At 52.0% G+C, this 24,893-nt stretch overlaps 7 protein-coding genes across 7 annotated transcripts; 2 read left to right on the top strand and 5 right to left on the bottom strand.

Moving 5' to 3' along the window:
- Positions 1-3,788: 3,788 nt before the first annotated feature.
- Positions 3,789-5,123, bottom strand: EDD37DRAFT_644580 (Gti1/Pac2 family-domain-containing protein; the record flags this gene model as incomplete). The annotated part of the gene is made up of 1 exon (XM_062817528.1): positions 3,789-5,123. One exon carries the CDS (start codon positions 5,121-5,123, stop codon positions 3,789-3,791), a length of 1,335 nt encoding a protein of 444 aa, XP_062674683.1.
- A 5,711-nt stretch (positions 5,124-10,834) lies between these two features.
- On the bottom strand, positions 10,835-13,903 carry EDD37DRAFT_603715 (tyrosyl-DNA phosphodiesterase-domain-containing protein; the record flags this gene model as incomplete). Its single annotated transcript, XM_062814674.1, has 3 exons — positions 10,835-11,066; positions 11,136-11,233; positions 11,303-13,903. The coding sequence occupies 3 exons, from the start codon at positions 13,901-13,903 to the stop codon at positions 10,835-10,837; spliced, it is 2,931 nt and encodes a 976-aa protein (XP_062674682.1).
- A 1,092-nt stretch (positions 13,904-14,995) lies between these two features.
- EDD37DRAFT_20568 (transmembrane protein 66) lies at positions 14,996-16,551 on the bottom strand. Its single transcript, XM_062810225.1, has one exon. The coding sequence runs from the start codon at positions 16,319-16,321 to the stop codon at positions 15,287-15,289; it is 1,035 nt and encodes a 344-aa protein (XP_062674681.1). The 5' UTR covers positions 16,322-16,551; the 3' UTR covers positions 14,996-15,286.
- A 1-nt stretch (position 16,552) lies between these two features.
- On the bottom strand, positions 16,553-20,113 carry EDD37DRAFT_20567 (uncharacterized protein). Its single transcript, XM_062810224.1, has one exon. The coding sequence runs from the start codon at positions 19,896-19,898 to the stop codon at positions 16,707-16,709; it is 3,192 nt and encodes a 1,063-aa protein (XP_062674680.1). The 5' UTR covers positions 19,899-20,113; the 3' UTR covers positions 16,553-16,706.
- On the top strand, positions 20,102-21,662 carry EDD37DRAFT_20573 (uncharacterized protein). The gene has a single exon (XM_062810226.1). The coding sequence runs from the start codon at positions 20,330-20,332 to the stop codon at positions 21,302-21,304; it is 975 nt and encodes a 324-aa protein (XP_062674679.1). The 5' UTR covers positions 20,102-20,329; the 3' UTR covers positions 21,305-21,662.
- EDD37DRAFT_20626 (uncharacterized protein) lies at positions 21,663-22,803 on the top strand. Its single transcript, XM_062810234.1, has one exon. It carries the CDS (start codon positions 22,021-22,023, stop codon positions 22,552-22,554), a length of 534 nt encoding a protein of 177 aa, XP_062674678.1. The 5' UTR covers positions 21,663-22,020; the 3' UTR covers positions 22,555-22,803.
- Positions 22,804-24,663, bottom strand: EDD37DRAFT_20625 (uncharacterized protein). The gene is made up of 2 exons (XM_062810233.1): positions 23,964-24,663; positions 22,804-23,914 (listed from the first exon to the last, which is right to left on the bottom strand). Exons 1-2 carry the CDS (start codon positions 24,539-24,541, stop codon positions 23,053-23,055), a joined length of 1,440 nt encoding a protein of 479 aa, XP_062674677.1. The 5' UTR covers positions 24,542-24,663; the 3' UTR covers positions 22,804-23,052.
- Positions 24,664-24,893: the final 230 nt, after the last annotated feature.

Below are 24,893 nucleotides of genomic sequence, written 5' to 3'. Positions count from 1 at the left end.
GCAGAACGCATCAAAATGACCCAGGATTGCCACAGGAGAGATCAGCACATGTCTCGCAAGCATCGATCGAAGACGCTGTGAAGTCGGATTGCCGTGTGGGGAGGCTCGTGTCACTGGACTTCGATGCTCTGTCGCCAGGATGCTCTTGGTGTGACATGCCAACCCAGTTTGAGAGCGATCCATAGGCTGACCACAAACACTGTGCTTGACTTAAATTCTTCACCATATCGCTCCTTTACTGTAAGCAGCAATAAAGTAGAGAGGCTAGGGGAACAGAATGGATTGCGTGCATCCGGGCCGAGGGTTTGCGGAATGTTTGCTCCGTTTCCGAGGCTTACCATGACTCCTTGAGGCGACCTCATCACCGCTTCTGCCCAACTCTTCAGCATAAATTTCATATCACCATGCCCACTGATTGCACACTCAGCTAAGTGACTTTCAATTCACCAACGGTAGATGCTTCCAGGACTCGGGGTCGGAGAACGTCGGGCATTAGGCGACATCTTGGGGAAGCAAAATGAGGGTGGCGTACTTTTAGGCTCTGCATCTCCGTCGGCACTCCAGTCAGGAAACCGTCCCGGAAGTCTGGTCAAGCTGCTCTCCACTGCAACCACAGCCTGGTTCAAAAACTTCTTCTGGCTTGCAGATGACGGGGTATCCGAGGGAAGAAAGCCTCATGAAAAGTGCTTGCCGTTCGCAGTAGTCACACTGGGCACCTCCATATCCCTCCATATCTCCGTATGCTGTACAACGCCGGATATGCGCGAAATCAAGGCGGAGAAGTCAGGTCAGGGGCGAGTCCATTGAGTGGTGCTAGTGGTGATGATTCTCCGTAGTTTGGAAAGCACCAAGAGAGTGGCGTTGTTAGCTGCACTCACGCCTCGTGATGGGGCATTGACTCCTCAGCAGGGCCTCCCGCCTTCAAATGTCAATGTCGGAGGACGACCCTGTCAGTTTCATGGTGCCGAACTATGCCGTTGGGACATGACAGTTGCTCTGCAGCATTGGTCCAAGCGAGCTATAGTCGACTAGTCCTCGTCGACCGGTCAGGAACTGATAGATGATGTGTTTCCTGAGTGAAAGCAACACTTCGAAAACGTCCGCAAGGCTCATCAAGTCCGCAATGTCGCCTATAGGTTGCTGCAATAGGCCAGGGCCCGAGAATAGGTCGACGGGCGTGCCCCAAGTTCCCTTGTCGAAACAAAACGTTGGGGGTCACAGGGGCTTAGTGATCAGACCCATACATTGCGGGCTCCCTAGGAAGACTGTCCCGATGCCGCTCCACAACCCTTTCGGAAGCGCCTATGACTTTGAACCAACCTGTTCTCCTTGTTGCTAGCCAGCCGCCCGCCCAATCTCATACGGCATTCTCTTCTCATTGATCGTGCCTGCTTCCCTTGGATTCATCTTCAGCTTGCGAAAGCACATAGTAAGCTGGCGGAGCACCAGCTTGACCATGCTCGATGCCACCGGTAGAACCGAAGATTATCGGCATCGGCGTAGCTTCCAATAGGCATAGGCATATGCACCGTCCTCCAAGATGTTCGCCGGCTGTGTTGCGAGCTGACTGGCTACAGCTCGTCGCATAACGCCGTCGTCTCCGCAAATAAAATGCGTCGGAAGTAACATGCAGGGCGTGGACCGTCTATCCGAAGGATTTGGAAAGGATTGGGGTTGATCCCAGTACGATATCCTGTACCGCCCACTCCTCCGACATAGGCTCCCTTGGCTCTCAGGACCGTCAAACGGCAACGATCTGAACCTCTCTGTCCATTGTCGCTTTGCGTTCCGCCACTGGCTTGCAAAGCTGCATGTCGACCATGACTCGACTAGTGACTCTCTTACGAGATTGATGCTGTTTGAGGTGGTTCGATGTCCAATGCAGAAGACAACCCCTGTATGATGGAGCGTACCGCCAAATACATGTCTGACATCCCGGCTGTGCGTGGTAATGCAGCCTCGTATGCCTTGATTTCCTAATATGGATTGTCCTGACGCAGAAGCATGCTGATCGATGGTATACAGCCCTGGTTCGAGTCGCTTCGTCTTGCATCGTCGACAACTTTGGTTTCCAAATGCATACCAAAAGTACACCATGCTTTCAGGCTAATACTCCGCTGGTTTCTACACAGCTGGAGTTTGTCTGCGAAGACGCAGCAGGGTGGGCCATGCAGGATGTAAATTGCAACAGGTGGTGGCAAGCGAGCCATTCAACTAGGATTTGAAGTGGCATGAAGCACGTCCACATACGTGATGCGACAGGTTATCACACTTGTGCCTCTGATGTCGCGTGCCTCGTGCTGCCACGACACCTTGTGTCCTGCTATTTCTGCCGTGGTAACCTCCTCTTCTGGCCAGGTGCGTTCATGACAGGTATGAGACCAACTCTCTATTCAGATTGACCGTCAAGGGTTTGACTTTTCACGTGAACATGTTCTTCGGCTGAGCAGGCGTCTGCATATGGAAGGCTGCAAGGATTGGCCTTCAGCATTGTCGCACTTGCATACTGATGACAGATCGAGGGTGAGGCCTGAGTTGAGTTGGAGACCGCCTTGATTTTGGCTGTATGGACTTCAGATTTGTGTGATAAAGATCGACATCGCTCGATGTTCCATGCTAGCTGTCATGAGATAGTTGTTTGAAAGGGCGAACATTGGTTATGCCGGCGAGGCGTCCTCGGACTGGGGGTCGTGTTGCAGGCTGTAGAGAACGTGAGTTAGAGGAGCCTGCCTCAAACTGATGTGGCCTCTACTAAGCAGTAAACGCATGAAACCTCAGGCATACGCATGAACGCTTCTTGAGAACTACAAGAGCATAGTAATCCCGGGAATAGCCAGATGTTCATGACTTCTACTCGAGGTAGTCGCGCATGAAGTACTCCCTAGAGTGTATATACGGTCACGTGGAATAATGTACGAAACACAGGTCGCAACAAGTCCCATCTATTAGTGGTATCTACTGATAACAACTTACCCCCGCTAGAAAACGCCTACGAAATGCCATCTGTTGAAGTCAGGGCAAGGCCCATATGCATTTGAATCGCATCCACGAACTCCTCTGCAGCACCTCGATGCGTCCGCTGACTTGCAAAATGTACACTTTTCCCCCTTCAGCACAAGATTCCCATGATGGGAAGGCAAGTAAGCAATAATAAGCCACCACGCAACAATAAAGAAAATCAGCACCAAGCCACCGAGAGACGGACGCCAACTATGTACACCATTCCCCCAGATCCGCTCGTTCTCGTCGTAAACACCTGGACCGCTGGTCGTCGAGTACATATCCATAGACAACACCATGACTGATGCCAATCTATCTTCGCTTCCGTCCCATTTGCTGGAAGTATGTGGCTAGCTCTATCTGATAATAGAGCACTCTGTTGGTTTCGCGTTCTGGTAGACGATTCACTTGTCAACAAGAGTATGGTGAGAATGCAGCGAAGTCCTGAGAACTTCGCGGCCTCGCCTGCATTGCAAACGATACACGCCCTGGATAGATTGCGAAGGCTGGCTACGAGGCACTTGAGGCGTCACACCCATAAAGAGTACGCAATGCCTTTGGGGAGTGCTTCACAGTGAAAGAGCACTGTGATGATTCCAAGCAGGGTCCTTCTGCATTCGAAAGGCTAAAACCTTTCATAGGAGTCGCAACGCGTGACTTTCAATGTTGAGGACCTCCTTATTTCCAGTGGCGAAACCACCGTGCTGCCAGGGAATGCACCCAGCTGTGTTTTTTCTAAGCCCATGCCGTACCTAGTCGATAAAGTCCTGATCAGGTTGCTTCGCATTCTACTGCGGAGGATGGGGCTGTGGTGTCCACTGCGCCATCTGGGGAGGCTGCGAGTATTGCGGCTGTGGTATCTGCTGGCCGGCCCCTTCAGGATAATACGGGGCTCGTGGGCTCTGATAAGTTTGAGATGGCTGCTGTCCAGACTCCCGACGATCTTCGTATTTGATTTGATTAGGAGACGGCTGGCTCTGTCGCGTGTGATCCATCTGTGGTGCAGCTGTATTCACAGGGTAGGGACTGGATCTGTATGGCACTGGATTGCGAGAATCCATAGACACAGGACTCAAGTTGTTCATGGGCCGCTGCATACTCATAGGTGGGTACATGCCACCAGGCTGCGGCTGATTCCGATCTGGCATCATTGAAGGCATGGATGTGGGAGTTGCTGGAAGTGATCTTGAAGATGGATCGTAAGCTCTGTTGTAAGCAGTCTGGTCATACTGGTTGTAGTCAGGTCGCTGGCCTTGCATTGGCGGTGCAGAGACTGGAGACTGCAGATAAGGCGCAGGCATGGATGGAACTCCCATACCATAGCCTGGCGCGCCCGGTTGCTGGGCCATCGGAGGGTAATTTTGGGGCATGTAATACTGCGCTTGTTGTGTATTATTCTGCATGTAGCCACCTGTATTGACGCGGTATCCGTACGCGCCTGGAGCACCTTCAACCTCGTCAACGTCCTCAATGGGTGAACGGAAGCTTTGCTTGGATATCAATTCGGTCCGGGGACGAATATACTGCAGGTTTTCCGTCTGCGAAGGTGTTCGCAGCTGATTTGACATCACGTCATTGAGGTGATAATATGAGACCAAATGATGCGTAACGCCCTGGACGGTAACACTCATGGTCTTCTTGACCAGGCCATCTGCCTTGAAGCCATATGAGTCTACCAGTGAACCGATCAGTTGTCTTTCGATCTCTGACGCGTTCCTGTCTGCACCAAAACCAGCAGGTTGGTTATCTGAGAAGGAGGTTGCTTCGGGCCTTGGGTAAGGTTCTCCAGGTCTGCTCGGCCGTCTCTGCTGCTTCTTCATGGCGCGCTTTTTCTCGCCCGGCGGGAATGGTTTGTCCAGCTCGCGATAGACCAAGAAGTTGCCCAAGATCCGACTGGGACTCCACGTAACACCATCCGTCCACCTCTTGATCCCCGACGCATTTTCCTCGTAGATGAAGACTGAACCGCTCCTTATTAGGCTACTTCGTTCTCGATCGTGGGGTCTTCGAGGCACATGTGAGAGATGACCTTGCAAGCATGCTTCGAAGAGGATGAGCGCATCCTGTGTGGTCGCCACATGGCCCTGAAAGGTTGGCTGCAGTGCTGCACCGCCAGAGGACATAATGAAATAGTTGGTGGACTGGATGTCCTCGAGACTGGGTCAGGCAAGAGAACTTTGTCGCAAAGTTTTCGGGTGCTTGAGACTTTAACCTTAAGCAAAACTCACCCCCAGGAATCTGGTACATGTATTGACAGAGCTCCAGAAAACCGATCTTCCGGACAAAGTTGAGATGGGAAAGACTCAAAAGCCGCTGGGGTGGCCCCGGAAAGACGTTGAAGAAGTCTTAAAGTCGGAGGTGGATTTCGAGGCCACCCTCCTGTGAAGCTCTAAACAAGCCTCGACCAATGCTATGAAAGCAGAAGATGTTCGATCAGAGGCCGGAAGCTGTGTCAAGGCGCATAAAAAGGCACACCCCTGACCCCGAAAGTTACAAATGAGGTAAAGGGCTGAGATTGAATTGATAGTGACGTCCCGGCTGGGGAGTGCGGTGGCCGAGGTAGCAGCTTGTTGCTCGTAGAATGGAGCACGACCCGATAGAATGGCCGCTTGCTTCTGTGTACCTCAAATGAGAGGATGAATAGACGGGGATCGGAGCCACCTAGTGATGTCCGTGAATTTGACTTTATGGGTTGTTCTCGAGATGAGATTTGAGTAAAGTAGCCGTGGCAGGTGATGTCTTCGCTTTTGTCGCCAGTTGCTGATAGACGCAAAAAAAAAACTGGTCCGCAATTATTATCCGCAGATCGATACCGCTGATAATTCACTATCGCTACACCGTTCAAGCGAAGATGCAGAATCAGTTTGGACAAGTGATTCAATGGTGAAAGTACGAGGCAGCAAAGCAAGACCCAGTGTGGGATCGTGAAAGCTAAGCTTGAGAGTTTGGTGATATATGCTTTCGTGCGTGGAGCAGTGTTTGGCGGGGTTTCTTTTCTTGTCGCTGATGATTGATGAACCGTTCCACGACGTGTGTTTGGATCTATGGACAGCGATTCTGGGTCCGATTCAGTCCACCTGCTGGAGCCGATGTTAATGCCTAGAGTATAGTTGTAAGGACCAAGCGCGCGACGCAGGCCGGCAAATTCCTATAGACCCGTTGGGCGTGGCTGAGCTGAGCAGGGAAATACAACGTTGGCGGGAGATTTGGGCAGCAGGTGCCAGGCGAGACCGCCGCTGTAGAGCACTCGAGTCAGGACAGCTGCAGTCGTTGAAAGTTTGCAAAGAGTTTCTAGGTTCGTGGTAGGTTCCCAATTCAGTCTATCGTCGCCATGCAATCAGGGCAAGACTAGACTAATGTCCCAGCTTGAGGTGAAGTGGTTGATAGGGAGCTCGTTTTGAAGAAGCTTTCCAGCACGACCCGGCAATTTCGACGATTCGTAGGCTGTCCAAGGTGTCCCTATTGTCGACCCAAATTGGCGAATTCAGGGCGAGAGCGGAGCTGTGATCTCTGTGATTCTGCAACTTAAACTCCTCAAGGAAGAGTGACCAAGTTGACTTTCGGCATCGACGGGGGGGCTTTATGGGTGGTGACTTGTCAGCGTGGATATAGGAGGTTGGCTTGTCAACTTAAAAATTTGACTTTAGTCAAACCCCCAGGGTGTCGATCAGATCCCAGCAATGTATGGAATTACAAGAAGGAAATAATACTGGTGATGTTGGTGCCTAGCATCTGCAGAGGTTCTTACACCGGCATATGTACTGACTTGGTCAGAGTAGCGAGGTCAAACCATGCCGGCCGGAAAAGACCAAGATTTCGGGACCCTGGAGGGGTCTGTTTTTGGTGGCTTGTCCAGGTCGAAGTAGCGGAAGGTGAGTGGGCCAGACAAAGAAACGGCGGATGGCAATGGAAAGGCCTTGCAGAAGGGTGGAAGTGTGGAAGGAAGACACACTGACCAAGTCGCAGGGTGGGTGCTATGGAGAGTTGCGCGCGCAGACACGACGCTACCAAGTTAGCCTGGTTATTTCATTCTGGTGTCAGTGCAAAGAGAGGGAACAGCAGGAGAGTGTAAGCGGATCTCGGAAAAAAAGAGATGCAGCTATCTGGAGCCCTTGTTCTTGCACCACCTTGGTTGGCATCAACTAAAAAAGAATGATTCGATGGCTGCGATTCTGCCAGGGTCTTAACCGTCTTGGTTCTTGACCTCGGGCAATGAGAATCGATTTCGCCTGTTATTGGTCTATTGAGAGACCACTCACACCCGACGGTAACGATCGGTCATTTTAAGCGGCCTCCAAATGACTAACAATTGTATCGTTGTTTCGTGGCATGCACGACAAGATTCGTACTCCGATTTGCATATTATGAAGAGTATATGGTATTTGCACGTCGTCATCATCCTGCGGAAGCAATCTGGCCAGCAGCAATTTGGAAGTGCCTCCTCCACACCAAAAGTCGGGGAGAGCACTGACAACCGGATGGCACATCAGCTTCGACCAGTCTGCATATGACCATTAACAAGCCCAGGCAACACCGACGCAAGCATGGCAAGGTTTAGGCACGTATTTGAATCACGCTCACTAGGAAGTCATCGTCTATATCAAGATACTCCCGAGGCGACTCCTTCCTAAGCAATGTCAACAATGTTTGAGTCGTTGGGCCTCATACACGTTTTGATTTGAAGTCATTAGAACCCACGGAGACTGCATTTCCGTTCGAGGTGTTATGGCAGCAAAACCCATAGACTTCACGAGACGGCAACGCTTGGTCAGTGACTAACAAAGTTGTAGATCGTCATGCTGTCCACAAATCACCCTGCGTAGACCGGCTTGCTGAATTCGGGAACACCGAGACATGAGCAAAATGGATGCGCATTTGCAGAATGCCATGTATTGCCCCGATGAAGCTTGGATAAACCCTCAACACCCCTGCTGTCCACGGTCAGAACCTTGCAGGGATTGTTGGCATGCTTTCTCAGACGTGAGTGTAACCGCCTACACAACGACAAATGCTAGTGTCGGATTTGGGGAATGAACCACTGCCAGACCTTCACTTGTCCACCCGTCTTTGACATGTTTCTGGAACGACTTCGCTGTCCGAAAGTCCATGTCAAGAGTGTCACGGACTCACGGTAGTCAGTGAGATCGTGCTACCGTCAATTCCACGCGTCATGACACCTGCCTTGCCCTCAAAAAATCTGGTGCTCGAGGACTCCGGAGGGAAATCTACAGTGGAAGCAAGTCTTCGTCATGTCGGCTGTTGTATGCTTAGGGCCCCCCTCTCCGAGGCGGGGGTCGCTAATGTGCTCCCTAGGGCCTAATGGTGCGCCAATCTTGCTCTATCAGCACGGTCCAGACTGGTCCACCGCAAGCATTGCGCTGCACCCCGGTCTTTGAACCTGGCGAACTATTCTCCAGCTTGTTTGGTGGCCTGTAAAGTCGAGCTACCAGAACTAGAATGCACTAAGATTACGCTGGCTGAAAGCTCAGGCCAGAAGAACTACCCAAAGTATTGGGAGCAGAGTCGCCGAGGGCGAGTAAGGTGTGTAAACAAACGGGCAGAATGGAAAGATTAGAACTATCAGACTGTCAATCACGCCTCAAAACAGAAATGAAGGTCATCGATAGATTGATCAATGGTTCACATCAGCGCATATCGATGTATGCGGGCGGGGTTCTCCCAGGCGGCGCTCCGTACGAGATTTAGCGTACGTTTTCAGGGAAGCCGACAATCCGTTAGTGGTATCCCATATACTGTCGCGAATCATGTTGAGATCGTTATTCTCGAGACGATGTAGTGGGACTCGGTGACAAATCGGCCTTCTGTGTCTTTTTGGTGGTCGTGTATCGGTAGGTCGCTCGTGCTGGCGACGCGTAGTCGGTGGGTATTATTTCCAACGATTCCCGTGAAAGATGAAGAGTGCGATGACACTACCCCTGGATCTTGCGCCAACGACCCAAGGGAGTGGTTACAATGAAGGTGAGGCGCTCGAGCGTTTGGTTAGTGTCCCCGACGTGCATGTCAAAGGGGGTGACGTTCTGCCGAGACAACACCAACCAGTGTACCAGACCCACGGAGACCATAGATGGGGTGAAAGGTTTGCGACCAGCTTGGTATCTCGAAATGTCAATTGTGACAACATCGACCAAATTGTGCAGTAATGCCATCCGGGAGGTTGAAAATACCTTGAGCGCTACACAACCCCCCAGCCTTTGACTCTTAGCTTTGCTTTTCGCCCTCTAAGCGTCATCTGGTGGCCGCCTCCGAATGGGCATTTGCCTGGATCTGATGACGTCTCTTGCCTTGAAATCTGCGACACTAGCTCCTTTTGTAGTGAGATGAATGGATCAGTTTGGTGGATGTTTTTATGATTGAAAGATCGGAACCGGTACGAGTAACAAGTAGACTCATGCTTTTGGTGAGCGACATGGACGGGAAGTCTGCTACGCACATGGCTTTTCGGCGCTAGCCTAATTTAGAGGGGTCCTTTGCCCCTCATTAAATGGCGCCTGCGTCCATCGCGGTAGGGGAAGAGCAGACGAAAAGCACAAATCGTCTTACGCTTTTCATCCACTGAGGCACGCACGGGCATCGATCGGAGGCCTCACTCTTTACAAGCCATCACCTACCATCTCGTGGTGGACTCCTATTCCTGATCTGAATTCAGCTTGACAAGGTGCCATCCAGCGCACATAACCCACACACACGTCTACCGCCACGTTTCCCTGCGTCAGAACCCATGGCCAACCCCGAGGTTGCTCGACTAGGGAGACATGTTTGATGGGCATATGGACATACCACAGTACGATCGAGTGGGAAAGCACAGACCAGAGCTAACATGTGAGACAGGCCGCCATGAGTTGCTTCTTTTTGATGAAGAAACGCCCGCCCAACTCTTCGACAATTTACTAGACCATGAGCCTGTGGAGCTCCGCCCGGATGTCTTTTCACAAGCTTCGAAGTAACCTTTACGAAAACGACAGACAGGGGTCAGCGAAAATTCAATAACATTCTTCAGGGATGCAAGGCAGCACGGGCCGACGAACCAAGTAAACCTAGGCCTGCATTGCAAACCGTCCTGGTTCAAAGCGAACCATTCATGACCGACAACCCTCTACCAAGAACGGTTAGGTCGTTGCATACGTAATTACACCTTTTGGACCTTGAGACCCTCTATCCTGCAGGGAGCAGGGGCCACATCGTGTCGGATGTTCCTTCATGATCACGACGGCAAGTCCACAAAAATATTAAATCGCCCATAAGACAACTGCAGCTGTGGTCATTGGCGGCCGGTATTTGAGTCCCAACGATCGACCGTTCGCTGCCTTGTGGAAACCACTGAATCCAATAAGTCATTCGGGCCTGACACTTTCGACCTGAAGAATCAAGATACGGCACGGTACGGCTGTTTGATCCTACAGAACAAAAGCATGGACGACCTACAGAGTACATGTGTCTCTTGCCGGAATTGGCATACTGCGAGGTGTCCTCTTTCCCAGTCTCCCCTTTCTCGCCACTAAACGCACTCCGAAACAGGTTCGCCAATCTGCTCAGGTGAAGTGACTTTCCTAGCGCCCCTCCTTCACTCATTTCGGCCCGGGCTCTGCCAATATCCAGTGTTGGCACGCTGCAGGTCATCAAATCGTGTATAACGCGTGATCCAACCCCATAGCGAGTCTGGTCTTGCCTGGCGTTTGAAGGCGTTCATTCCCCACTGTCCACTTCGACGCCCATTGCCTGACTAGGACTGCAACCCCATCATTGCCAAACCTTCAGCTTCTTGATTGCTGTTATCGAACGAGTCGATTCCACCAAGATTCAATGTGTGCCCAAATCACCTGAAGAAGGTCCATGGCTTCTTTGCCACAAGACTCTCGCCTGGAAACCGCATTGGTACTGGAACAACATCCTGAAATCCTGCAAGCCTCATCACACCGCTTACGTGTATACCAGGAATATTCTGTCGACTATCTGCCTTGGCAGGACTGGGGATGAGGACTCCGCATTCCCAATTGCGACAATTCAGTTTAGGCTGTTTCGTGATCTTGTCCTGGACAAGTCGACCCCTGTTCGGGAGTACCAGTGTCAGCTCATGTTGTCCTGACGCATCACAACACTGCGGGATGGTCACCTACCAAGCACTTTCGGATAGATTCGCGCTTCCCACATAGGTCCAGCCCGAGGTCGGCAATTGAACGCCATCCGAGAGATTCGCGGGTCTAACATACAGCAGCTATGACATTATCGTTAATTTCTTGTCGTGACGGTTGTGCCCGACACACAAAGGACGTGATAATCCTACCTTGTTATGCATCAACAAACCTTCGCGAACACTAACGCAGTCTCGCATATTCGAAGTGGGAAACGTGCCATTTGTCCACCACTTCGAGGAGAAGCAGATGGTGCCTGCATTGCGAGGACCTCCCTTCGACCGCCGCACAGTTGCATCGCTAGGGAAGTAGAAGCGAAAATTTGTCTTCCAGTCCTGACCCACCTTGACTCCTTTTGCGCCCCTGTCCGCGGTGCCCGTGCCCGTGCCCGTGCCCAGACGGCTATCATACTCGGCGAAACCATTGTCACCTTGCGCAGCGAGATAGAGCGAGCTCATGAAGCCGTCACTCAAATTGCCCAGTGATGATGCCACGTAGTCGAGCTCGATGGGACTGTCAGTTGCCAGTCCAAGTGCCGTGACGGTTTGACCTAGCCCGCACACCCCCGTAGACTTGGTCGTGTCACCCACGTGCATGCCACCGATGGTGTGAACAAAGCCTAGCCCAACTGTCTCGCGGAAATCGAACCGCTCGAGCTTCCGGACCACATCGTCTGGTGCGGTCTGCGCTCTCAGGAATGTCTTGAGCGACTTTTCGAAACGAGTTTCATCTTGCGCGCCTGCGCTGAGTCTCGGAGGCAAGTCAATGAGCCACAGTGTGTTCTCCATGAACGCGCCGACACCCCAGTCAAACCCCATCAGGTTCGCTGTCGGGATGACAATGCGACAGCGTAGCCCCTGCCCCTTCCCCTGACCCTGGCGATTGCCAGTTCCACCACCTGCGTCTTCGTCCTTGTAGAACAGCAGCATCAACTTGCTGTGCATGCAATTGACCATGCCGTCCATCGGCGGGAAACACAGTCTCACGTTGGGCACGCCCTTGAAATCAGCGCGCAATGCCTCACGCTGCGCCGCGCCTTTGGCGTGCATGACGAGCTGAAATTTCGTGTGCTTCAGGTCGAAGTGCGGGAAGAGCCAGTCGAAGTCCCAGATGAAGGAAGAGAGGAGACATGATTCCAGGGACGCCTTGTCGGCGATGAGGGTCGGGAAATCAATGGTATTGTCTGCGGGATAACCTGCGACGAAGGTCTGGAAGACTTTGCCTTTGGGATAGCGGTTTGGGGTTGTGCCCCATGGTGATGTGGCTGCTGCGCTTTTGCTGTCCAGTGTATTGCTGCCACCGCCTGGATTCCTTAAAGGTAGTCCGCTTGTAGCTGTCGTAGACGGACGAGATTGTCTTTGGAGCGGTGGAGGTGATATGTTCGTCGTTCGTGACTGTGTTGCTGTCGCTGTTCCTGTCTGCGTAATTCGTGCTGCCTTGGGCCTTCGTCCATCGTCGTTGTCACCTTCGTGTTTGCGCTTTTGTCTTGCCTTGCGTTCTTGTTCCATCTGCTTCCGGTCCAAACCTGCTAGGCTGAATGCTGGTGCTGTGTTCGCAAGAGTGGGCGTGGTAGGATCAGCTGCGCCCGATGCTGGTGCTGCTGTCGTTTCAGCCTGCGCAGTCCGGTCTGCGAGGGCATCAGAAGACGATGGCAGGATCGGAGAGGGCGATAGCGTCGTCTCGTTGGACTCGACCTGATTTTGCACGACAATTGCCGTGGTACGCTTTGGTGATTCGGCGGACTGGCTCGATGGCACCTCTTGCAGAGAAAGCGCGACTGCTCTTATAAACTCCTCCTCCTCTTCGTCATCAGAAATTTCGATCGCACGATGGGATCGTGATGGTGTGCTCGAAGCATTGGAATTGCTAGCCGGTGGAATGAATGCTCGCTGCTCTTGTAAAGATAGTGCAACTGCTCGTCTGAACTCTTCGTCGTCAGACTGTTCATCGCCATCTGGCAAAGTGATTGCAGAATCGAAGTGTCGGGAAGAGCTCGTTGTGTAGTCGTCGTCCGAAGGATTGGATAGATTCACTAGTCGTTCGCGCTCTTTTCCCTTCCTGCTGGTCTGGAGCATCGCAAGTGGCTTATTTTTCATGCTGGGTCTTGCTATCTGTTGTATATCATACTCACTGTCGCTGCCCTGCTCGGTATTACTTGCTGTGCCAGGTTCATGCACGACATCGAGGACGTGGTTGAAGCCAGGACGCAGTGTATCCTCCTCATCCAGACCCCTTTCCATCGAAGTGACGGGGCTGTCTCCGTCAATAAGTATTGGGTCAGCGCACCTCTCGTCTGCGGCGGTCGTTCTTGTAGGAGCATCTGCAGCTGCATCTACAGTCGCATTTGTGCCGGCGGCCGTGCTTGATTCGACATTGGGTCGAGGCCGAAACTGATTTCGTGATGAGGCCGCTTTCCCGAAGTAGGCTTCTTCGAGCGGCTCGATGCTGCATCCACGGCAGGAGAACTGCTCGTTTGGGATGTAATGGCTTTTGTCAATGCCTCCAGCGTGAAAATGGTGCACGCGGCCTTCGGCGTAAGGAGGAGGAGGTTCGTAAGGTAGCAGGTCTTCTCCGCGTGCTTGTCCCAGCGATCTCCGGGGTGAGGAGTGCTGTGTATGCTGAGATTCAGTACTATTGTGCATGTGTAAGTCCTGGCGGTGAGAGTTGATCGGAGCTTCAGGCAGTATCGCAACATCATCATCGCTGTCGGAGAGTAGATCGACTATGTCGGATTGCTGGCTTCCCGTCGCCATTTTTGCGCGTCGCGGACCGGTAGTAGTGAATGATTGAAGTGAGAGTGACTCAAGTGAAGGACTTCTGGAGCAATTCCTTCCTTTTGTGAAAATTTTCACAAGGGATTTGAATGGCTTTGGTATAACAAGTTGAACAATGACTGCTGTAGCTGTCGGCGACAAACATGCGGCTTCCCGTATAGTAGGCTTGACAAAGAGCTTCGACCCGGCATGGACAGAGAGAGGTGATGTGCTTTGTCTTGTCGAACGCAGTAATGGGGAGACAGTGACTCGTCTAGAATGAAGGTGATGATGACCGTAATCGAAAAGGCGCGGTGCCGTTGATGTCGCCTGAGGAGAGGATGTGATGCGCATGTGGGAGTGTTGTACTTCACCTCAACGTCGATTGCCACCGGTATACAATTCTCTACCGTTTGCTCCTTTCCTGAAAGCTAACCCTGGTCGCTCACAGGGAAGATAGCCTTCTCCTGAATATCCAATGATACCCTCGAGGAGGCTTTAGTGCGGCCTGAGGGGTAACGGAACAAAAGGGTGTAGATCGCAAGTAATGATCTGAGTGCCGTCTTGAGGGAACTGTCCACTGGAATCCTGATCGTTAGCAACCAGAACACATGAGCTTCTCACGCTTGTAAGAACCTCTCTTATTCTCGATGACAAAGGACCCGGAGCCCGCCCCAGTGTTAAGAGCCGAAATGAGCTGGGAATGCCAACCGCATTCAAATCATGCTATTGTCAGGAGGCGTACAGCAAGCCAGGTCAACCTGAGGAGCATGCACGTTCTCAGAGTTGGTGTTCTGCCACATCCAGCATACAATGAGGTCTGGGTGTCGGACAAGGCACGGCCCCAGGTACTTCTGGCAAAAGCTCTTGTGCGATCAAGACGAACGGCTTCAGCAAGGCTGCAGCCTGCCGCTGCCCGCTCGGCTGATGATCGACCCGATACCTCAATACCATGAGCGAGGGTGTCTGGATCGGCAGAATGAGGACTATGCCGTCCAATAGTGAACAGCAAGACTAAAGAAAGCTCAAATTAGAGTCTTATAAGATGCGACGTTGAAGGATAGAAAAAGTCCGTCTATATTGCCGTGCGGGAGCCTAGTAAGCAATTCTGATATCACGTGGAGACGCGTATTTACGTTCTGACTTCGGCACGGCTTGCAGCGCCAGGGACATGTGCTACACTATACTGCAGGATACCTAGAATCTCCTGAGGGCTGTGGCCAGGACTGAGGTCTCATGACGGATAGGTTGGGAGAAAGGGTTTGCAAGAGAAGGCCTTTTCACACAGTGCGTGCAGGTGTATTATTCCAGATAGCTACCTGAGAAGCATATCCCAATGGACATACGGTTCTTTCGTGAGCAGCTATACTGCATATGGATGCTTTATCGTCGACTAGTCCCTCCAAAGCCAGTGCTTTCGTGTCGTGTGCTTGAGAAACTTGGGCTTGAGCTGGTCGTCCTAGATGATGATCGTTGTGCGGCGCCGCCGCCACCACCTCCTCCAAACCATCCACCCTGCCGAGGTCCTTCGTCTCTTCTGCCTCCAAACAGCCCGCCTTCCCAAGGGGCTCTGCGGGGTGGCTCAGGTTGCGTCCGAGCACCTCTACCCACCATGTAAGCTGCAGCGGCGCCTGCACCCGCACCAGTCCAGAATCCTGGTCGCCAACCCTGCTCTTGATTCGCTCCCGCTTGTCGTGTGGAAGAAGACGCCGAGCTTGATCCTGAGGTCCAGGTTGCTTTCTTCGGTCGTGGCGGAGGACGAGGATCATAAGGTGGTGGAGGATCATCATCGCCGCCATTACCGCCTCCCCATCCTCCAAAGCCACCACCTCGCGGTCGCGGCCGTACCGTATTGTCCCGCCATGCCTTGTAGAGTCCTCGCAGAATGATAAAGAGAACTAGCGCGAAGAGAGCCATGAAAGCATAGCCAGCAATGCTTTCCGAAGAGGTTTTTGGCAGGCCACCAAAGTTGAGACCGCCCATTTGTGATCCATATTTCTCCTCTCCTTTGTCCGTGAGCAGCAGTCTATATTCGACGCCACAACTGCCCTTGAGGACATATGGATCTTCGCTGCTTTCATAACCTTCGCACGTCACGTCTGTACTGCCTAGTTTGAACTCGTCCGGTAGTGCGGCTTTACAGCTCCATTGTACATTGCTCTCATCGTAGTCGACACCCTCGTTCGTGCAACGCATAGAATCGATCGAGTACAGGCTGCATATTTTTGCAGGGCCGACGCATTTTAGTTGTGAAACGGGGGACACTCGGCGAGACGCAGTCTGCTTGCCGGCTCGGACGGTGATTGCAGAGATTTTGGATAGAAGGGCTGCATTACGAGGTACTTTCTTCGGGTTTGTAACCTTCGCTGAAAGCGCTGTGCTTATGAAGAGCAGGGTCAAGAGTAGGAGATACTTCATGGCGGACTGTTGAGGGAGTGATCGTGGAGGTTACAAATCACATCTAGAAACAAACCTGGAAGAAGCAGAGTGCGGCCGGTGGCGAAAGCATGGCTCTTTTAGCGAGTGAAGTTCATCTATAGTGCGAATCTGAAGAGTTGTCAAGTAGACACAGTGGCCATACCGTTCGAAGAACGAAGGCGAAGGAAGGGTTTTCTTGTTGCCTGATTTTGTAGGTTGTGACGAAATCTCTAGGTGCAGGTCAAATCCGCGGTAAACATTCCTCGTACTTAGGGGGAGCCTCGGTACCTGGTAGTGCAGCACCTGTCGGCGACCACGATCAACCAGCTCCCGGGACTCATGTACAACAAGTCGAGGGGCGCTTTGCACGGAAGTAGAATTTAATTCAATTACATAGGCATCGACACTCCGGCACAGGGCAGACAGAATGCTTCTCAAACCACATCCTGGCGTGCGCGGCGTGGCACCCATGAGAGCATTTCAAGCAAAGCACTGTAAACTTGGACATTGCTGTGTCCCATCTTTCAGCCTCTTCGACATTTGTGCTGCCGCTCTCAGGCTCCAGTGCAGGAGTTGACGGCTGGTTTACTGTTATACTCGGCACCCCTGTATGGCCGTTGACGACATCTTCAGATGCATTTACGGGATTGTCCTGAGACCGCGACGGAGACTTCTGCTGAGACACTCCCGTCCCATTTGATGGCCGAGTGGTTGTGCCTGGACCGATCGTGGTATGTATGCTGCCCGCCATGCTGGCACTAAGATCGATGCTGCCTTTTTTAGTATTGTCTCTTGCCTGTTGCGACCCGTACCATGGCAAGTACGATTCATCTGGTATACCAAGCCACAGGTCACAGACACCGCACCGTGGCAGATGCCGACCGCATTTTGGACAGACTGTAGCAATCGCCGCAGCCTTTTCCTTTGTGAGTGGATGTTGTGGTGTATCCACTACCTTGTGATCGGGAGAAGTGTCATCGTTGGCGCCTGCTGTGTGAGCAATGCTCTGGGCGCAAAAGCTGCAGACGAGCCGTACTTGCTGTTTCGCCACGGGTATGAGTCGTCTTCCGTTATGATCAACAGCGGCATTCTGACAAGCAATGTCGAATCTGACTCGGTCGAACCTCAGATTCCAGCTGTTCATTTCATGTTTGTATGCTTCTTTCCACGCACTGAACCTACGCACGATATCTTCGTCATTGAGATATCGTGGAATTGTGGGAGACATGGCTAAGACGGCCGTTTGCAAGTCATCGAAAAGCCGCACGTAGCTTGCCATTAGCTCGAAAGCATCTCGGCTCGCAATGCCAGTGAGCACAACTCCTTCGATGTCCCCTTCTTTCACGGCTTCGGTCGTGGCTTGGGAAATATAGCTCGTCAGCTCCGAGTCATTCAGCTGCCTCAGCGCCACGCAGACCCGATACTTAAGCGGGAGAGAGTCTTCGGTAACCACATTAGACCAGTTCCCTGTCTTGACATAGGCAAGAATTGCTCGAGCATATGGATCTGTCAGTTCCTCGGCCAAGGAAGCAATGGTTTCTGCCCAATCGTCTTGCACATCCGAATCATCGCCGCTTGTGGCTCCAGCTTCGCCATTGCGGGTGACCTTTGATGCTCCTGCAATAGCCATGGCCAGCATCTTATGAGACTGATTGGCACTCTTGCTGCGGAGGGCTCTATAGGCCAATTTCCGTTCCATCGCAAACATTGCAAGAGCTGCGGCTTTCGTGTGCTGATTTTGTGCCACGAGGCGTTTCACTATCGTTCCCAGTTCTTCGTATGACCATGCTAGGCCTGCTGAGTACAGGCAAAGCTGTCGATTGGGAGCGTATTCAGTTGCAACGCCATTGATACGAGGTATACTCAAGCGACGCACAAGGTTCTCCACAATCTTCCCAAGCTTGTTAGAGCTAGGGCCAAGGGTTCTGTTCTTAGCCTTGATATCCTCCATCCACAGACCGTGTACACCGACATAGGATAGATCGAAGTTGTCATGGGTCATGCTGCCGTTCCTGGAGATCTTTGCGGCACGCTCTATCCAGGCCCAGAAGGACTGCAACCAATGAGAGTCGGAGACGATCGCCTTATTCTTTGTTGCGTCCAGCAGGTAGCCTGCTTGACAACGTAACCTTTGTGCCGAGATCAGATTCATCAGATCCGTCAGAGGCACACCTTCTTCGTAGTAGCCCAAGTCCGCATGCCAGGCTTGGTTTCCCAGGCTGGACAGTTTCTTGACGTCAGGGACTCTTCCGTCCTGACGAGACTGCTTGAACGTAATTTTGAGCTCATTTCGTGGTTGTGCTCGTTGCCGAGAACCCTCAATTAGATGACCCGGCTCAGCTACTTCCGAGGCAGACTGGGTGGTAATATTCTCGCCCTTGCAGAGATATCCGACGGAGGTAAGTGCAGTCGGTTCAGGCAGCGGATTTGTACAAGTGTATTTGATCGCACCAAGACCATCAAGGGTGACTATCCTGGGTTGTCCAAGTCTCGTTGCTGATGTGGTGAAATCGAAGGACACTATCCTGGATTTTTCGTCCTGGGCTGTGGTCTGATTCGAATACGACTTTGAAACCTCTTGAGCTCTGTCAAGGAATATATCTTGAGGTGGTGTGTTTTCCCACGACGCTTCCTGGCCTCCATCTTGCTCGATGCGGCTTGTCTCCGACGCGGGATCTTTCACAATATCGTAGACTTTGAGGTTGCCGGTGCTTGAGAGAACACCAAGATGTCCTCTTTGCGCCTTTGAAAAACGCAGGCTCCAGATCGTTCCTGGGCTCTCGATGACATTCTTCATTTCCATAGATAGCTCTGGTTGTCGATTGTCCGAGCTTGATCCTGAGCCAAAACTCATATGGGGAGTGTTGAGTCTGCTGATCATCCTCCTGTCCCACACACATATCGACGGATCGTTCGTAGGATAGCAGGACGCGAAATAGTTTTCGTCGAGCCAGTCGATAGCTAAATTATGGACGCATCGTGTGGCAAATTGCAGCCCATTCCCGACCGATGGTTCCCTGAGATCATACAGCCTGACGAATTGTCCCTTGACGCCAGCAACTAACAGTTGGGGGTCATCGTGAAAGAATTTCAAACTGGTAATCGGTTCTCCGCTCGCAAGCTTGTGGAGAGGATCGGAGTAACTCTTCGTGAATCCCTTAGCACCTGGTGCAGGAAGTTTCTGACTGAAGTCCCATATGTTCAAACAGAAGTCCGTCCGTACTTTATCAAGTCCTGCTGCCAGAAGATTCTGCGAGTTCAACGCCACAGCATTGCATAGTCGCTGACTGCGGACCTGAAATGACAGAGAGTCCTGCTGACCTCCTGCTATGTTTAGCAGAGTAGCTTCTCCGCCCGCCTGCCCTACGACCACGAGTTCTTCATTGACAGGATGCCAATCAAAAGCTCGAAAAGGCGGGACTTTGGTTGAGGTATGGAGCGCATCATATTTGACTGTCTTCTTGTTCTGGCTAGTAATGTTGCATAGCCTGAAAACCTTTCCTGTCACGTCAACATGTAGAAATCGCTGAGGAGTTCCTGGTTGAGAGTTTCGTGACACACGAATGGCAGCCTCCATGCCGAAACCATAGGTTTTAACGGCTGGTGATCATCGCAGGATTTCAATGTTTACGGGGACTGCGCCCGTGGTTTCAACGGTGACATGGGGGGAATATTTGCCCGGATGGACTCTTCGGAATGCTGCCTCGACGCTGTTGTCGTCGCCTCGAGGTGAAGCAATGAGCCCTGGAAGAGGGCAAGGAGGATTAGTGCCATCTTCGGCTAAACTGTGGGCGGTGCCAGAATAATTTTATGATTCACTCCGCATATCCACTACGTCCTTCAACCAGGATTTTGAAATCCTCATGTGTCCCCTACAATGCTCAATATTTCATGACATTCAGTGGCAGACGCACGCGCAAGACTATTTCTCCGTTTGCCTCTACCTTCAATCTACTACGGTAACCGTCTCTCGCGCTGCTCCAGTGGCCGAGACCACAGCCGTACACCATGGCTTCATACAGACCTAATTACGAACGAGATGGTAGTCCGCGACGACGAGACGTAGATACCGGACGGCCACGCTCGGCCAGATATCCGCCACCAGACCGTCAACGGGACTCCCGTCCAGAGCGTCGGCCAGATGCACTAGCACCCGAAAGATCGGCAGTGGTCAAGACGAAGAAAGACCGTCAAACCAACCCATCAACACGAATTCATTCTCTCCGCAACCTGCTGGCCAAAGACACCAAACTGCCTATGACGATTCGTCAAGAAAAGGAACGCGAACTAGCGGCGCTACTACTCGATCAACAAAAGGCCGCTCTGGCAGAGAACGGAAAAAAGAATTTGAAACGATACCATTTCGTGCGATTTGTCGAACGCCAGAAAGCGCAGCGAGCCGTAAAGAAACTTCACAAGATGAGGGACGATGGCATCGCTACGGATGAAGGTCAGAGAAAGGAGCTCGAAGAGAAGATCCACGAAGCTGAGGTGGACTTTGCTTACACTCAATACGCTCCGCTGGGGGAGAAATACCTCAGTATCTACGTGGAAGAAAACAAGGAAAAAGGCACCAGCAAGCCGCGTATGAACCCGAAGTCATATTCCATCTTGACCGATGAACAGAAGGGTGAACTGCGCAATTTTGCCGACGAACTTGCAAATGTGGTACGATCGGCAGCGGGAACAAAGCCGCCAATGTGGTATGAGGTAGAGAAATACATGGCTGAAGGACAAGCGAAGCTGGACGCCCTTAGGGAGGGAAAAATGACTGGTAAAAAGATAGATAAGGACATCGCTGCGGTTGGTGGGAAGGAAGCAGCGGCCCTGCGAGGTCTACACAACAACGGGTCCGCGACCAAAGCATCCTGGCTTGAGGATGACGGAAAGATCGACCCTGCGGACTTGGACAGTGATGACGAAGAGGGCGGCGTCCAGGTTGACGACGAAGACATGAGCGATGGCGGATTCTTCGAGCGCTGAGACAGAGGAGCTACCAGCATGATCATGGTCATACTACGATTGATACGAATTAAGATACCCAACGTTCTACCACGAAATATACTCTCAAACCAGAGCAGGATGGAGTCATTTGACGAAACTAACCTTCCGACCTAAGGGCGGTCGTTATCATCAACCACATTAATGTCTATGTTGCGAGGTGAACAGTTTCATTAGCTTTCTACCGGCTCTCCTCCATGCTCTACCAACCAACAAGGCCAACTTCCAAATTTCGCAGGAGAAAATCACCTCAAGCAATGAACCCAAGTCGTCACAACCACCGGATATTCTGCCGCTCACCGAAGGACGACATTCACTCGACCACTGCCGGAAGTGACAACGTCACCTAGCAGTCACCGCCCTTCCTCACTTCATCCTTCTCCTCGCAGCAAGGCTCTCAGTTGGTATTACTGACCGCCGAGATCAGCGCGAAAACTCCTCGTCCATCGACATAGCGTTTGCTCGACGCCGTGACGACGGACACGGCAGGACCTTCGCTCTCCAAGGTATACAACGCTGTGCTCACAGATGCGTCAAGGGTACACTTCCTAACTCTCTACATAGTCTACGCCTTCATTGCACCATGGGTCAACCGATCTGACAACCGATGCATCTTTGTCTGCACCGTTCTCAATCGATCTGACAACCGATCTGTGCTTGCTTTCACCATCCTCAATCAACTCCGACAGATCGGCACAATGTCCCGCAAACAAAACCGTCTCGCGCCTCTCAAAAAGAAACTCAAAGCCCTCTGCGCCTCAAAAGCCTCACCTTCCTCATCCTCGCCGTCCTCGCAATCGCAATCTCCATCTCCAATATCCCCTGCGTTTACGTCGCCATTGACCACATGGTCATCATCACCCTCAAGCGTCACGAGCAACGTCAGCAGTCCCAGTCCCATCCTCACAGCACTCCCAGATCTCGATTTTGACCACGACTTTGGTCATAACCGGACGCGCAGCAGTATGGAAGACATGTACTTCCAAGACGCCCCCTCGCGCGAGAACCTGAGCACCAACCCCGGCGAATGCGGCAAACATCTTGCCCAGCGCTTTCAATGCACCGCGATGAACTACACCGCTGAAATCGACAGGCGCATTTGGGGTGAGACAGATATGCAAGATTTCGCGTACGATGAGGACGACGTTCAACATTGGTGCACATATGGATGTGGCGACGGAGAGAGAGACATGAGGCAAGACACGACACGACGTGCCGTTCTAAGTTCATGAAGTCAACGACAAAGAAGGGAAAAGAGATCTATGCTCCAACGTAGGTTGAGCCCGACGTCCAGCATTGGTGTGCATGAGTGTGGCGACGGGGAGGCATAACATGACACGCTGTGACATGCTAGGTTATGTTCTTAAATTCGACGAAGAGAGAGAAGGGAACAAGGTCCATGATTTCAGGTACACAGGGGTGACCTTGACCATTGGAGTGAGGAGGACGAGGCATGATATGCACGACAGGACACGTCACTGGCTCGTCACCAGACTCGAGAGCAAAGGATAAAGGGAGCAAACCATGTCTGTGACACGTCCAAGAAGGAAAAGACCTGCTGTGCTCTCAGCGTTTCGCGACTCGTCCACATTTTTGGATCGATGATAGCTCATACAAGATGGTCTGCTGCGCTAGTCACTCATCCAGCTCCTATCTCTTGTACACAGCTTCAGTAGGAGGATCCAACTCTTTCATCCTGGAATCAAATGCGTACACATCTTCGCCGTCCTCTATTGCGTCCTACTTCTTCTTGCAACAGCGTCCTTTGTATCGTCTGCGCCATTTCGCCACTGGTCATTTATCTCAGAACATCCCTCTCGACACTCCAATCTTTTGAACGGCCACCTCGGCAGCCGCACGGCATGGAACTCCTTTTCAAAGATTCCTTTTGAGCTCCACCACTCGATATGCTCTTTCGCCGCCAAGACTATAGGCCGTTGGCAGAAATTACACCTGCGGCCAGGCGCAGCATGAAGGACGTCCAATTCGTCGAGGATGATATCGGGAGTTTCAGGAGGCATTAAAGCGCGAAAGTCGATTTGGTTCTGAGGATCTAGCTTCGCCAGCTGACGAAGGACAATTTCTTTCAACGAAGACACCCTAGAGTTAGGGTTTGGAGGTTGATCCAGCAACGTTTGTTTCCAAGCCAGAGAAGACTTGCGGACAAGCAAGGTCGATTGCGCAGAAAGCACCTCCCTGTCATAGTTGTATCCTACAGGAGGGTTGGCGCACCAGCTGTTGTTGGGATGGCATCTTAACTCTCGCAGGTTGTGGAACCTAATAAGCTCGAGAATCTCGAATGGGAGAAACTCCAGCTGGTTTCCTGCTACGTTCAGAGTCTCCAGGTTGACCAATTCTCTGATGGAAGGGGGAATGGACTTCAGCCCGTTGTGGCGCAGAGACAGGACGCGAAGATTTCGCAATTCAAGGATAGGCGTCGGAAACGTTTGCAGCAGGTTGTTGGCCAAGTATATACGTAGCTGCGGTTCGAGATTGGTGCCAGTATCAAGCATTCCAGGGACGATCTCGTCTTGCTTGCTGAGCGTTTTCAGAGAAGTGATTTCGTTCGGAAGGTCGCTCAAGGACATTGAGCTGCACACGTCAGTCAGAACATGGTACTATACCACGTAGGGTAACTTACGATAAATCCACATCTTCCTTGCCAATGTCCAGACATTGCCTGACAATGCGACAAACTTCCTCGTGTTCCTTGGACATTATGGCGGCCGGCTTCGGCGGCAACCGCTTAGGCGTGCTATTAGGATCCTGAACTTGATCCTGATACTGATGTGACCAGATCCTGAGTGCGGACTTATGTTGCGTCCTGTGGTGTTGTTGATCTCTTAACAGCTCGTCTTCCAGTGTGAACGAATCACTTGACAAGAGGTCTTCGCTACTCTCACTGCCCATGAAAATGCCAGAGTCGAAATTACGGGTCAATTCCTGCTTCCGTGAACTCTTCCTGCTGCCGTCTTTGCGAGGGTGTTTGTCCCACCATGAGCCCTTGTAGATGCGTTTCTTGCGTTTGCCGGCGACGTAGTTTTCGGCGTCGGGCGCCTGTTCGTCGCTGGAGAAAAGTGCCGGATCACTGGACGTGGCGGGGTCGTCGTCGTAATCGGCGTGAGTTCGTTTGCGGGTAAGTAGGAAGGATGGGCGAGGTGGTGTTCGAGCTGCGCGGATGGTGGCTTGTGACAGTGCTGGGAGGTCGAGGTCGTCCATCGCTGATGCAGTGCGCTATTATCCGTGTTGATGTTGACTTTCGACAAGTGAAGAGCCTGCAACCCGCCCAAGTAATAAATGTGTGAAGTTCAACAAAACGAGTGAATGCAGACACGTGCAACGAATGTAGCTCGATCTCTGGATATCGAGGACGTGATGAGATATGAACAGTGCAAGGCAACAAGAAGCTGCGGCTATTGAGGCGTGTGACGTTGATCGGCAAGAACGAGACGCGTCGAAGAAAAATGGGGAAAAGTGTCGCGTGTGCCTGGCAGCGACCCCAGGTTGATTATGCCATCCATATATGCCACACGATGTCAAGTCCAGGTATTCCACCATCGCGTTCATGAAC

Source organism: Exophiala viscosa, assembly GCF_022695815.1.
Source record: "Exophiala viscosa unplaced genomic scaffold EDD37scaffold_1, whole genome shotgun sequence".
In the NCBI taxonomy this organism is placed as follows: Eukaryota; Fungi; Ascomycota; class Eurotiomycetes; order Chaetothyriales; family Herpotrichiellaceae; genus Exophiala; species Exophiala viscosa.
This window is presented reverse-complemented; position numbering and strand designations above follow the sequence as displayed.

What these genes read in the sequence shown, in the direction of transcription:
- EDD37DRAFT_20625 (XM_062810233.1), bottom strand. Translation starts at nt 24,541, where the DNA reads ATGGACGACCTCGACCTCCCAGCACTGTCACAAGCCACCATCCGCGCA. An exon ending in AAGGAAGATGTGGATTTATC is followed by an intron (nt 23,915 to 23,963) that starts GTAAGTTACCCT and finishes TGACGTGTGCAG; the next exon opens with CTCAATGTCCTTGAGCGACC.
- EDD37DRAFT_20626 (XM_062810234.1), top strand. Translation starts at nt 22,021, where the DNA reads ATGTCCCGCAAACAAAACCGTCTCGCGCCTCTCAAAAAGAAACTCAAA.
- EDD37DRAFT_20573 (XM_062810226.1), top strand. Translation starts at nt 20,330, where the DNA reads ATGGCTTCATACAGACCTAATTACGAACGAGATGGTAGTCCGCGACGA.
- EDD37DRAFT_20567 (XM_062810224.1), bottom strand. Translation starts at nt 19,898, where the DNA reads ATGGAGGCTGCCATTCGTGTGTCACGAAACTCTCAACCAGGAACTCCT.
- EDD37DRAFT_20568 (XM_062810225.1), bottom strand. Translation starts at nt 16,321, where the DNA reads ATGAAGTATCTCCTACTCTTGACCCTGCTCTTCATAAGCACAGCGCTT.